At 35.5% G+C, this 14276-nt stretch overlaps 1 protein-coding gene across 20 annotated transcripts in view; it reads left to right on the top strand.

Moving 5' to 3' along the window:
* CaMKII (Calcium/calmodulin-dependent protein kinase II) overlaps positions 1-14276 on the top strand; it is a 397894-nt gene that overhangs the window by 381721 nt on the left and 1897 nt on the right. For 12 of the 20 annotated variants that reach the window (XM_069315730.1, XM_069315739.1, XM_069315728.1 and 9 more), the window contains 3 exons: positions 7397-7423; positions 8343-8418; positions 8877-8971. In XM_069315730.1, coding sequence (XP_069171831.1) covers positions 7397-7423; positions 8343-8418; positions 8877-8971 — 198 coding nt within the window. The remainder of the gene's footprint in view (positions 1-7396; positions 7424-8342; positions 8419-8876; positions 8972-14276) is intronic. The other 8 variants (XM_069315735.1, XM_069315736.1, XM_069315743.1 and 5 more) reach the window with 1 other exon arrangement.

A 14276-nucleotide genomic window follows, 5' to 3' on the forward strand; every position in this document is an offset into this window, starting at 1 on the left:
CTTCAACAAGCCACCGGCTTCCAGTCCTTATTGAGGCCACTAGGGTTAGTGGCCCTCGGATAAATCAGGTAAATAAAACTGGATATAAATTTTGAACAAATACTGTATATTCACTAAATGGCTTTCCATGGCTTAGTGTCAGAAAATAAATTACTCTATATCCAGTTTTAGTAGTAAAATAAGTACACTAAAAGATTCAAGTGGTAAATGTGACTTTAATGACTAACCAACATATAACAACAGATATTATGATAATAACCAAGGCAGTTGAAGCCCCTTAAACAGAAAAGAAGAAAGAAGAGGTACAATAGAGAATGTGACCATATTTATGGAAAACTAAAGCAGTATGGGACCAGAAAACAATAGAGACACTGTAACTGAAACTACTGTATATTTTTAAAAAGAGGAGATGAGTTATGAAAACAAATAAAGAGGAAACACTAAATATGGAATGCTTCATTCTCTAACACAGCAGGAAAATTAAAAGGAAATGCATGACTGATGACTTCTTGGCCATGTTGACTGGTCCTTGTCAGCAAAAGAAGACGGGAACATGAGAAGATCTGTCGTGCTATCTAATTAAAAACTATTTTAGGCAGTTAAAGATGTTCCTCTTCATCTGAATGATGTTTTCAACTGCTGTAACTTTAATATCAACTCTTTATAGGATTGTATTAAAAGATTTGTTATACAGGGTATAAGAATTTAAAAATTATAGCATCTACAACAAATCTAGTATTTTAGTTCTCTGCAGATCAAATAAGGGACAGTGCTGCATAGGGAAATTTTATTTCCTTATTACTATGTCTGACTAAACTCTCTTGATAGAAAGGAAATACAAATTTAAATGATTATTGATCATGCCTGCTTCGAGAGATTGAAAAATACAGTACTGGCTAACAGTTTCAGAACTAGCATTTTTATTATAGTATTTCATGAGTGCAGTAAAAATCACATGAAATTTTAATACTGTATTTTAATGAATAATTCCTTTATCATTCATGCTGGGTTATTTTAAAACAAAAGCAACTCTGTTATTATATTTAATAATATTTTTGCAGTTTCATGTAAGAGAATCTTAAAGGTTTTTCCTCTTCCACTTCCTCTTTTGTTGGCCATACATTTGGTTAACCAAGGTGACTTTAGGTCAAGGTATATGTCCAGTGAGAGCACCTCAGAGGGACAAGATTATGATATTGATGAAGCTGAGGAGGTGGATCTCGAAGCTCTATCTATCAACTAGTTTCCCAGCCATCCCTCACTGCTCTACAGCATCATGTGATGGACCATGCTGATCAAGAGCCTCCTGCAGTGTCATATCCCACTTTGTCATTCTCAGTTGAGAGATTGGCATGAGTGTGAGAATGACCAGAGAGCAGAGCAGGCTCCTCCTTGGTGGGCAGAGGGCCATTCAAGCCATCAGAGGATATGACTTGTGACAACATTTTAGACCAGACTTGAGTAGTGCCGAGCTTCTGTAGCAGAAAAACCGCTGTGACAGTACTGTACTGTACATCCTTTGTTATGCTACTGTATCTTGTATAGTGTTGGATCCTAGTGCTGTACAAAGTGAATTGAGTAAGGTCTAGTGAATGTTTATGTGTATGGTAGCACATTATACAATGTATGTGTTGTGTATCACTACTAGCAATACCATCTGTTGGCTTGGTGGTCCCTGCTCACTGAGGCTGAAGTATTTCAGTCTAGTTCATACTTACCTTCCCCTACTTATCCCTTTTTCTTGTTCTATTTCAACTCACATTATGACCTCACAAAAACGTTCATTATTTCATATTTATTAATTATATGATACATTATAGTTTTAAACTTTGAGTACTTTTTAAACTTTTACACTCACTTTTTTCAAATTCTGTTACTGTATGTTACATGCTGTCTATCTTCACTATGCATCTTAGCAATGTAATTTCTAAATATAAGCTGCGCTCAATAATTTAGTTTTTTAAATTTGATTGAAAAATTTACCACCTCTCCAATTTAATTGTCCTATTCTGCTGCACAGTGTTTTACCTGTCAAATTCCTTCATATTTGTCTGTCTTCATCAACACACCTATTCAAGTTCTGCCTACAATATCTCTTTAAAATATGAATCACAACTCCCCAGTACCATATTATATTTGATCTACTTTAAACATGTGCATCACATTCAACTAGCCCCATATTGTTTTCATTATAACTGTATACTTTCCCTTCATTATTTGCCTATAAACTCTCTTACTGTGCCTCATACTTGTTTCAGTGATAGAATCTTGTAACATGTTCCTTCCTACAGTGAAAAAAACAATAATTTATCTTGTTACTATAATTAATTCAAGCTTTGTATATTACAGTACTGTATTTGCTTAATCCCCTTGTCATTATTGACTCTTATTTATTTCTTTTTGTTAATTTATTTCATATTCATAATGTGATTAATTTATCAAAGTGATTCCTTATCATTATTCTGACTTCATTAAAGTAGATGTAGACAACATTTAATATTTACTACAAAAGTCATCTGAGATGTATCATGCATATTATTCATATTACAAAATCTGATGCATTTCTCCATTGCGTATTATTGTACTATTGCGTACTTGTTTCCCGTGCAGATATGCTTTCAGACCCATATGTTTCTTTGAACATTTCCAAACTTCACTTTACATGTTGAAATCATAATTTAAATATAATTAAGTTACATTTTTTATTTAGATAATGGGGGTATAACATGGTTAGCACCAATACTGGGCTGTAATTTATCCAGCACCAATAATGGGGTCTAATTTTCCCTGCATCAGTAATAGGGTGTAATTTGCCCAGCATCAATAATGGGGTATAACATGACTAGCATCTAAGTAGTGGTAATGTCTTCTCGCAGACATAATAACATAGGACAATAATGACAAAAACCCACACTAATGTATGTGTGTATTATATGTAAAGACTTGTGTATTATATGTAAGATGATGTAAGATTTACATATAATACACAATTACATAAGTGTGGATTTTGATCCTATGACTAGCATCAATAGGGATATAACACCTAGCATCAATATAGTGTATAACTTACCTAGCATCAATATAGGGTATAACTTACCTAGCATCAGTAATAGTGTATAAATTGCCTAGCATCATAATTTTATTACTTTATTTATATTTATATATATACAAGAAGGTACATTGGGTTTATGAGAATACATATAGGATTGATGTTTTTACACTCTTGTAAAGCCACTAACACGCATAGCGTTTCAGGCAGGTCCTTAATCTAACAGATAATTTGAAGTAGGTAATTTGTAGAAAAATTTGAAGAATATTAACAGATACATAGTAAGAAAATTTGAAGAAAATAAATAGGTACATTACTGTAAAATTCGAGAATTGTCAACAGGTACATTGTAGCATCATTTGAGGATTAATTCTAGATACATTGTAATAAAATTTGCATTTAACACACAACAATCATGATATAAGATGATAGCAGTGATTACAATGGTGAAGTTTATGGCTTAGGCACATATATTGGGGAAGTAGGTAGCACAAGATACATTGCGAGTTTATAATGGGGGTATAACATGATTAGCATCACTAATGAGGGTTTAACTTGCCCAGCATCAATAATGAAGGTATAACCTGTCTACAATCAATAATGGGGGATAACTTTGATCAGCATCAATAATTAATGGGATGTATCTTGTCTAGCATCAACAATGGAGTGGAATTTGCTTATCATCAATAATGGGGGGAGTACCTTAGATAGTATCAATAATGAGGTGTAACTTGCTTAGCATCAATAATGAGGGTGTACCTTGGATAATATCAATACTGGGATGTAACTTGCTTAGCATCAATAATGAGGTATAATTGGCTAGCATCAATAATGGGGTATAACTTGCTTAGCTTCAATAATGGGTCATATGCATACAATAAGTCATAATAACATGGCCAAAAAATAGACACCTAACTCACAAATTTGAAAATACAGGAAGTGACGACATTTCAATCCACCTATATTGAAAGCCTAGCATCAATAATGGGTTATAACTTGCAAATGATGAGTCACAATAATGTGACTGAAAATATGATACCCAAACCACACATCAGAAAATGAAGAAATTACAATGCTTCAGTCCGTTCTAGATCAGTATCAAGTTATGTAATGGATAATTTTTTTCCCTGGCATCAATAATGGGGTGTAACTTGCATACCATCAATAATGGGGTGTATGCAGACAATTAGTCATGAGAACATTTGATGAAAATTAGACACCCAACTCCCAAATCTGAAAATAACGAAAGAGATGACATTTCAGTCCGTCCATCCCATCTTAATAATGATCCTAGATGGATCGAAACATCACCGTTTTTATTTTCAGATTTGTGGGTTGGGTATCTAATGAGATGTATCTTGCTTAGCATCAATAATAGTTTAAAACTTGTATAACTTCAGTAATGAGGTACAACTTACATATTATCAATAATTTGGTGTAACATACCCAGCATTAGTAATGGGGTGTAACTTGCCAAACATCAATAATGGGGGGTATAACTTGACTAGTATCAATAATAGGGTGTAACTTGCTCAACATGGGGTATAACTTGACTAGTATCAATAATGGGGTGTAACTTGCTCAACATGGGGTATAACTTGACTAGTATCAATAATGGGGTGTAATTTGCCTAGTATTAAATGGGATGTAACTTGTACATAAATAATTAGGAGTAACTTGTTTATCAATAATGGGGTGTAATTTTGACAGCAAAAAAATACAAAAAAATCCACTATAGTGGTACAATAACTTGATTTCTGTTTGAGGTGCTGGATCCTATGTATTCATTGAAAATTTTGCTATTTTTTTTAATTAACTAGAGTTTTCATTAGTTAAGGTTTTCTTTATACAGTTACCATATTGGATTTTAGTGAACTTTAGTTATTATTCTGCATATAAGACCTATCAGTTGATTCACAGCTTAATTAAATACAACTATTGGCTACTATAAATTGTATTGTTAGAATGTAATTATGTTTAAAATGCACTGGAGAAAAGTCCTAAGTAAATGAAAATAACTTCAGAGATCCACACATCATGATCACTAAGACTTAGAATCCAGTGATCATTGCTGTGCATTATTGTTGCCTTACAACTAATGGCCACTGGCTGGTTGATTATCCTGCGGTGGCCCTCACACCCAACTTCTGTGCCCTCAGTTGATAGTGTTATGCCACATGTATCATATATTATTACAAAAGTTTGTTATAGTATTTGCTCAGTGCTGAAATTGTTGGGAAATTTGCATGCAGCTCAAGTATATGGAGGTAAATGCACTCTTTTTTCATGCTAGAGTTGACCCTTGTTAAGAGCATGTACCACTGAGGTCAAGGGTGTGAGGCAATACCGAGGCAGCTGTGGGCTAGTATAATCCTCAAGTGTAGAGACAAGAGCTGGGGATTAGCGCTTGTGTCCTTGACGTGGGTGTTACATTGACCTGACCTGACCTGACTTGACAGATCACCATCATGTGCGTAACTCTGTCAAGACTGCCTCCTTGTCCTCCTCACTCTCCTGGCACGCAGGTGAGTTGCTGGACTGCAGGAGGAGTCTTCCTTCCTTCCTGCACATCTTCCCACCAATAGGCCATATCACCCGCAGCTCACTAGCCTCAGGAACGCACCCTGTCTTGTCTTCATGCCACGTGTGTGTAAACCCAAATGTAGGAAGCAGCCCCCTACTGACATGCTGCTCATTATGCCCTCCCAGTAGCCCCACTATGGTGCACACAGTCTCCTCCACCTTATGCTATTGCTGTCATATTCTATACTATTGGCAAATTAGACCCTTCATAGTTTTACATATTTCTCATTCTGTACAGTGCATATCCTAACTTGGCATGTAACCAGCAATATTCAAAGTAATTATGTAATAATTAATACTTTCTGGAGGACATACTTTGCTCTTCATAGAATAGGAAGAGCAAATAGAACAGTGCACAAGTTTAGTGATGCTATATTTATTATATTCTTCCCACTTTTCCTCAGCATTCACCTAAGATTTTGCCTTGTTACATACAATGAAAAAACCACCAATTGAGCTTGAATAATATAATGTGAGCTCATTGTAATTTGTCAATAGGTCCTTTGTAATTATTGATCTTTGGTATGCCAGTTGGGAAAGATTAGCCTCTTGTGTGGCCTTTACGTTCCTTTGCAGTTTATTTACTCTTGCTATAACCTGAAAATAGGATTCAACTTTGATTGCGTGCTGGGAATCAGTAGGACCTCTACTGAAACTGACCTTTTAGGCTCTTTGTTGTTGTGATGAGCAGTGCACGGGTATATTATTGGCATCCTTGATGTTGTGCCACCCGACCACTTGTTGCTCTTGGTACATCTGGCATTCATGTTATGTTGCTGATATTAGTTACATTCTAAATTGTGATGCATTGTATGTCTTGGACATTTTCATTGTAGAATAGACTACAGCATATAATCATTGTGAAATACATGTCAGAATGTAGAGATGTACCTGCTACCTGCTACCTATTGCCAGCTAGTGAGGCTGTGTTGGATGTTAAGTGTTTACTTCGCATGCAGCCAGGTGCTAGTGTATTGCAACTGGAAGTCACATCCTTTCTCTGCTTGGAGGTGCTGGATGGACTTGTAGTTTTGGGTATTTTATTTAGGTAGCAAAGAAAATGTGAAAATTTATCAACACAATTTTTTTAGGAAAGTTGCTTATGGCATAATGGTTGAAGTCATGTGTGTTCACAAGAAAATGCATTTTCTTTGGTCCACTAAACATGCATTATGCAAAGTGAAATGGTTTGCCAGGCTGTACCTGAGGAGATGTTTGGGGTCAGATGTTAAACTGGGATGGTAGTTGCCTGTCATATTGTGAAGCCACACAAGGACTTGCCTGAGGACTCAGATATGTTCCATGTTCTCACAAGTGACATGTCTTGGATAATGACTTGTGACTTTGCATTTTGCATGACTAAAATAGTAGTTAAAATCTATTGAAAAAGTAGTAAATATGTATGAAGCGTTTGCACACTATGTAATCTGTCAATGACAGGATCGTGACTTATAAGGCCTAGCATGTAGGAATGCAACTTCAGTGAATATGGTTTAGATTAGAGAGAGAACTAATTATTATTATGCAGTACAATATTTGAAAAATAATGTATTATATGAATAAACAATTAAATACTTGTAAGTGAACTGATTTATTATAAGAATTGAAAACTGGCATATATATATATATATACAGTATATGGTATAAATGCGATACATAGACAATTAGAAAACATGACCAAGCAAAAGGAAATTATGATGTTGGGGAGAAATTTGACCATTAATGGTGTTTCCGTACTCACATGAATGTCTCTGCCTGTTTCAGCCAATAGGAACAACAATGTTTTGGACCGTGAGTATCAGTGTTCCTCTGTCGTCAACTTCTGGGAGTTCTACTAGCAGTCTGTACTAATGAAACATGTTTAACCCTCCTGGCTAGAAAGACAGGCTATAGCATTAATCACCAATAGGAATTATAATAAAAAACACTGCCTGTATAGTAAGGTCAATATAATATTACATTTAGTAAGGTCAATTCTTTGTATACATCAGCGAGTAGATGGCAGTACTATGTATTAATGACTTGACGAACCACACACTTTAGGACTTGTGGTCACAGATTTCATTAAGAATTAACATCAAAAACTATAAAGCTTGTTTAGGACCAGTGGATTTTCCTGCATAGAAAAACATGGCAATGATTCAACACCCCTTTCACACAAACATTAAAACTTATTTGGACAACAAGCATTAAATGTAATATCTACACATGTGTTTTCTGAGTTTCTCTAGATATTGTCTTATGTTGGAAAGCGTGAACAACTTGGCTCTACTTTCCTGCAGCCATCAAGCACTCAAGGAATTCTCAACTTTGAAACTTTAACATCACTTTGATACATGTCAATTAATGCTTAATTTCTTTGATAGTTCATCACCTAAATCAATGATATTTTCCTTAGATGTTTGCAAAGCATGACAATTGCATGTTTCCCTCAAATTCTATAAAGATGTTTTCATATAAAATATAATTCGTCTGTAGAGAACCCCTGGTTTTTGTTTGTGTGAAGCCATACTAATCTAATTACTTAATTGCTAAAAATAAATGTGTTATATTTCTTGAATGTCTTTCAGCCATCCTTGCTAGACTTTTGCACAGCAGTTTTCTTTTCATTTTAATTCCTTGAAAATTAATTCAAAATTGTTCCTTTTAAAACATAAAATCATTCACCCACACATTCTGCAGTCATGTCCTGATTGATTTTTCATTGCAGCACGCAAACAAGAAATCATCAAGGCCACCGAGCAGCTGATTGACTGTATAAACGGTGGAGACTTTGAGGGTTATACGTGAGTATGACATAGTAGATGAGCAGTGTGTGTGCAGAAATTACTTCCAGAGCCGACAAACTAGAATACACTTTATTTAAGAAAAATATTACCCATAAAAAAGGGAATCATTTTTATTTATTTATTTACAATATATACTTGAATTTTATGAAGAAGTGGTTTTGGCCTGAAAATGTCCAGTGAACACTACAGTATTACAGTACCACATATTGTGTTCAAATAATTATGTGATTATTAAAAAAATTGTCTTGCAGTTAAATTTCATTAAGGAAAGTGAATTTAAAGATAAATTGTGTAGCATTAACATATATTCACTCTTCTTTTCTTTCACAGTAAGCTTTATCAGGGATCTGTCAGTGGTTTTGATGTACATGCAGGTAATTGTTGTCTAACCTACCTGCTGCCACCAAAATCACAAGGTGGTCAGCAACTTTGATTATGTTTCATTTTTCTTTCAGCAAAATATGCGACACTCACCTGACCTCGTTCGAGCCAGAGGCGTTAGGCAATTTAGTGGAGGGCCTGGAGTTCCACAAATTTTACTTTGATAATGGTAACTTTAATGTCTTTTTATGGCATTGTTTCAAATTAGTCAAATGCCATGGGTTGTTGTTTTGGCCGAGTGATAAGTGTACTTGTACTGTACCTCGTATCATCACGCCTGTGTGCTTTTACTGTATATCTAAAATAAAACAAAATCATATTGTGCATGTGAAGCAAATTGACATTAGCAAGTGTAGTTTTGTTTGTTATTTTAAGTTGTACTGTATGTTGTAAATGTTGTATGAAATTGGCTCAGCAAGCAATAAAATTAGGTTAATAAATTATGTAGAAAACTTGAAATATAAGAAATGGATGGCTTATTAGTAAAACATATAGTTAAACAAAAATAGAGAACAGATTGCCTATATGTGTAATGTGTCATTACTGTTCCATTATTGGTTAAGGGCTTCTCCAATGCATATATGCTGTACAGTGTGTGTATATTATGCTTTACAAAGTATATGTTAGGCCAATATTATTCTGTATTGAGGTATTGGCTGGGTCTTGTGCAGTCAAAATGCTAAAGAGTTTTCTGTGAAAATGTATACAAGAATCCTTCACTTATCCATCCTGCCTCTTGTCTTAGAGAAACCATGATTTGAGCCTATCTTAGTATGCATTTAATTCTGCTTATGTATAGTATCATACATAATAGTATATATAAAGTGTATATAATAGTGAAGGTGAATGAATGACCAAATTTATGTTTTAGTGTATTAAAAACACTGATCCTGGACCCATGACGTCCAGGATCAGTGGTGCGGTGGTGATAGTACTGTGAGCAATGATCTTACATTGCTGTTCTTATGATGATCTAATGATCTCTTATGATGATCTAACAATGATCTTACGATGTGTATCAATGATCTTACAGTAAAAAAAAGATTTAAGTGTGTGTGTGTGTGTGTGTGTGTAATTACCTAAGTGTAGTTACAGGATGAGAGGTACGCTCGTGGTGTCCCGTCTTCCCAGCACTCTTTCTCATATAATGCTTTGAAACTACTGATGGTCTTGGCCTCCACCACCTTCTCACCTAACTTGTTCCAACCGTCTACCACTCTGTTTGCGAAAGTGAATTTTCTTATATTTCTTCGACATCTTTGTTTAGCTAGTTTAAATCTATGACCTCTTGTTCTTGAAGTTCCAGGTCTCAGGAAATCTTCCCTATCGATTTTATCAATTCCTGTTACTATTTTGTACGTAGTGATCATATCACGTCTTTTTCTTCTGTCTTCCAGTTTTGGCATATTTAATGCCTCTAACCTCTCCTCGTAGCTCTTGCCCTTCAGTTCTTGGAACCACTTAGTAGCATGTCTTTGCACCTTTTCCAGTTTGTTGATGTGCTTCTTAAGATATGGGCACCACACAACTGCTGCATATTCTAGCTTTGGCCTAACAAAAGTTGTGAACATTTTCTTTAGTATATCGCCATCCATGTATTTAAAAGCAATTCTGAAGTTAGAAAGCGTGGCATAGGCTCCTCGCACAACGTTCTTTATGTGGTCCTCAGGTGATAGTTTTCTATCTAGAACCACCCCTAGATCTCTTTCTTTATCAGAATTCTTTAAAGATTTCTCACATAATATATAGGTTGTGTGGGGTCTATGTTCTCCTATTCCACATTCCATAACATGGCATTTATTAACATTAAATTCCATTTGCCAAGTGTTGCTCCATATACTTATTTTGTCCAGGTCATCTTGAAGGGCATGACAATCATCTAAGTTTCTTATCCTTCCTACTATCTTAGCATCATCAGCAAACATGTGTGTAATTACCTAAGTGTAATTACCTAAGTGTAGTTACAGGATGAGAGCTATGCTCGTGGTGTCCCATCTTCCCAGCACTCTTTGTCATATAGCGCTTTGAAACTACTGACGGTCTTGGCCTCCACCACCTTCTCACTTAACTTGTTCCAACCGTCTACCACTCTGTTTGCGAAAGTGAATTTTCTTATATTTCTTCTGCATCTGTGTTTAGCTAATTTAAATCTATGACCTCTTGTTCTTGAAGTTCCAGGTCTCAGGAAATCTTCCCTGTCGATTTTATTAATTCCTGTTACTATTTTGTGCGTAGTGATCATATCACCTCTTTTTCTTCTGTCTTCTAGTTTTGGCATATTTAATGCCTCTAACCTCTCCTCGTAGCTCTTGCCCTTCAGTTCTGGGAGCCACTTAGTAGCATGTGTTTGCACCTTTTCCAGTTTGTTGATGTGCTTCTTAAGATATGGGCACCACACAACAGCTGCATATTCTAGCTTTGGCCTAACAAAAGTCATGAACAATTTCTTTAGTATATCGCCTTCCATGTATTTAAGCAATTATGAAGTTAGAAAGCGTAGCATAGGCTCCTTGCACAATATTCTTTATGTGGTCCTCAGGTGAAAGTTTTCTATCTAAAACCACCCTAGATCTCTTTCTTTATCAGAATTCTTTAAAGATTTCTCACATAATATATAGGTTGAGTGGGGTCTGTGTGTGTGTGAGAGAGAGAGAGAGAGTGTTGTACCTGTTTAAAATCAGGTACAACAGGCAGACATGTGTGAATTGTGCAATAGTATAGGTTAATCTTCTTGGTTTCTTTGTCTGTGAGGTCCATCCATCCAGTAGTTTTTTTTGCTACTCTTGGATGTTCTTCAACTATGCCGTGGCTGCTCCTTTACCCCAAACCGTACTCTTCTGCTGTCATCTCCCATGGGTCAGCTCTTTAATGTATTCCTGTTCCTTTGCTTTTCTTTGTGGACAGCCTCCCTTCTTTGCTGAAGTGGTGTTGTGAGTAAACTCCTGGAGGTCCTGAGGCCCTCCCAGATATCAAGCAGTGAATGTAATAAAAACCCCATTTCTTATGGTGTCAGCTGTTATTGCCTAGTGTAGAGAAAGGATTAATGTGGAGAAAACTGAATCAAATGTGGTTATGGTAAATAAGGACAGTTTCAGCATGAGTGAGAAGAGTGCTGAGATTAAAATGTGAGCCTGGAAGGTATGGTGGGATATATTAGAGCCATTTTTATGTAAGTGTAGGAAGATTAGGTAAATTTTAAAGTTGAGATAATTTTTCATGAAGCTTGATCCTTGCCAAAAGGATAAGAAGTCAAGATACTGAAATACAGTAAAAAATAAAATGGTTAGGTACATAAAAAACCAGCGTTGAGTGTAATGAAACGCCATTTTCTGTGGGGAGCCCCTACGGTTCCCTGGAGCTCATCGTGCTAATGTATGCTATATTAGACCGTGACATTAGCTATGGAGTTCAGACGTAACAGGGACCATGAGCCAGAACCTGACCCCTTCAGAGAGGTTGCAGGGAGCAATGACTCCTGGAGAAATGCCCTGTTTTTGGGGTTTTTCCTTATCTGCCATGAATAAGGGTTAGGCACCTTATCGATGACCCCCACCAGGCAATGAAAATAAAATAAAAGAAAACCCCCGCAAAAGTATACTGTCTCCAGAGGCAACAGGAACCAGTCGCCGTGTAGGTAGCAGGTCGTGCAACACCTTGACGCCCTAATCAGCACAAAATATATATATATATATATATATATATATATATATATATATATATATATATATATATATATATTAGTATATTTTGGTAGCAGTCTTTCCTGTAGACATATATATTATTAAATATGACCGAAAAAGTAAGATTAATAATTCTAACACGAATTTTCTCAATCTTTCGTACATTTCTTTTCACTGTTGGAGGTAATTCAAAAATCAATTCTCCAAAATTCATTTTTATTTCTAGTCTGACGCGACACTTGAGCACGTTTCATAAAACTTATTACATTTTCAAAGACTTTAGTTTAAACATACACAACTGAATAGAACTTACACATCTCCGATTTGTTTATATCTACATTTGAGTGAGGTGAATGGGGTGAGGTGGTATTTAATAAGGTATTAATTTCATCAATACAAGACAGAACACGAAACAATGGGTATTGAATAGAAGTGATTGTAGAAAGCCTATTGGTCCATATTTTTTGATGCTTCTATATTGGAGCGGAGTCTTGAGGTGGGTAGAATATAGTTGTGCACAACTATATTCTACCTCAATAGCATCATTAGCATCTTTAAACAAGAACAACATAATTTATGTGCATCGTCAGAGGCGTCTAAGAATGTGCAAGAAGCAGTGCGACCCCACTATGTGGTGTTGACGTTACTCAAACCAGCTTTCGCCATACGGGACGATTTGACGCCGATCGGGCCGTTCGTTACCCAAAATGTTCGTCTTTTGGGGCGATCGTTATGTGAGGTACCACTGTGTGTGTATATATATATATATTATATATATATATATATATATATATATATATATATATATATATATATATATATATATATATATATATATATATATATATATATATATATATATATATATATATATATATATATATATATATATATATATATATATATATATATATATATATATATATATATATATATATATATATATATATATATATATATATATATATATATATATATATATATATATATATATATATATATATATATATATATATATATATATATATATATATATATATATATATATATATATATATATATATATATATATATATATATATATATATATATATATATATATATATATATATATATATATATATATATATATATATATATATATATATATATATATATATAGAGAGAGAGAGAGAGAGAGAGAGAGAGAGAGAGAGAGAGAGAGAGAGAGAGAGAGAGAGAGAGAGAGAGAGAGAGAGAGAGAGAGAGAGAGAGAGAGAGAGAGAAGGGGGGGATATGTTTCGAACTCCTTTTATTCTTTCAGTCCCTACCCAAGGCCAAACAAGGGCCCCAAGCCCCAGCTGGCCCCAAGGGCGAGGCAAATGCCGAACAGCAAGAACCTCTACGGGAATGGTTCCCGAACGCCCCAGGGAAGATAACCCTGTCACACAGGGGCAGTACTCACAGGGCACTTAGGAAAGGAAGCCCCTAAGCGCATGTGGCCCCAATACTGATGAGGAACACCTGGTCACTGCACAACACAAAAACACAGCAGTGAGTGCCATGAAGACAAACACCGCCTAGGAAACTGAGGCCAGAGAAGCGTCTTTCCCGGTTGACATTAGCTTACGAACTGGAGTGCTATGCAGCCGGTGCGGTGAGGTCTGGGGCCCCCCCCCTCCTCCTCTTGGGGAGGGGAAGGCTGTGCAGACGAGCGGCGCGGCAGTAGTGTGTTACGTTTGCTTGTTTTGCTTGGGATTGTAGGGAGTTTTAACTCTCTGTTCGGTTTTTGTTGTTACTGTAGTTTCTTACTAT

This window comes from Procambarus clarkii, chromosome 82 (assembly GCF_040958095.1).
Source record: "Procambarus clarkii isolate CNS0578487 chromosome 82, FALCON_Pclarkii_2.0, whole genome shotgun sequence".
NCBI classification, from domain to species: domain Eukaryota; kingdom Metazoa; phylum Arthropoda; class Malacostraca; order Decapoda; family Cambaridae; genus Procambarus; species Procambarus clarkii.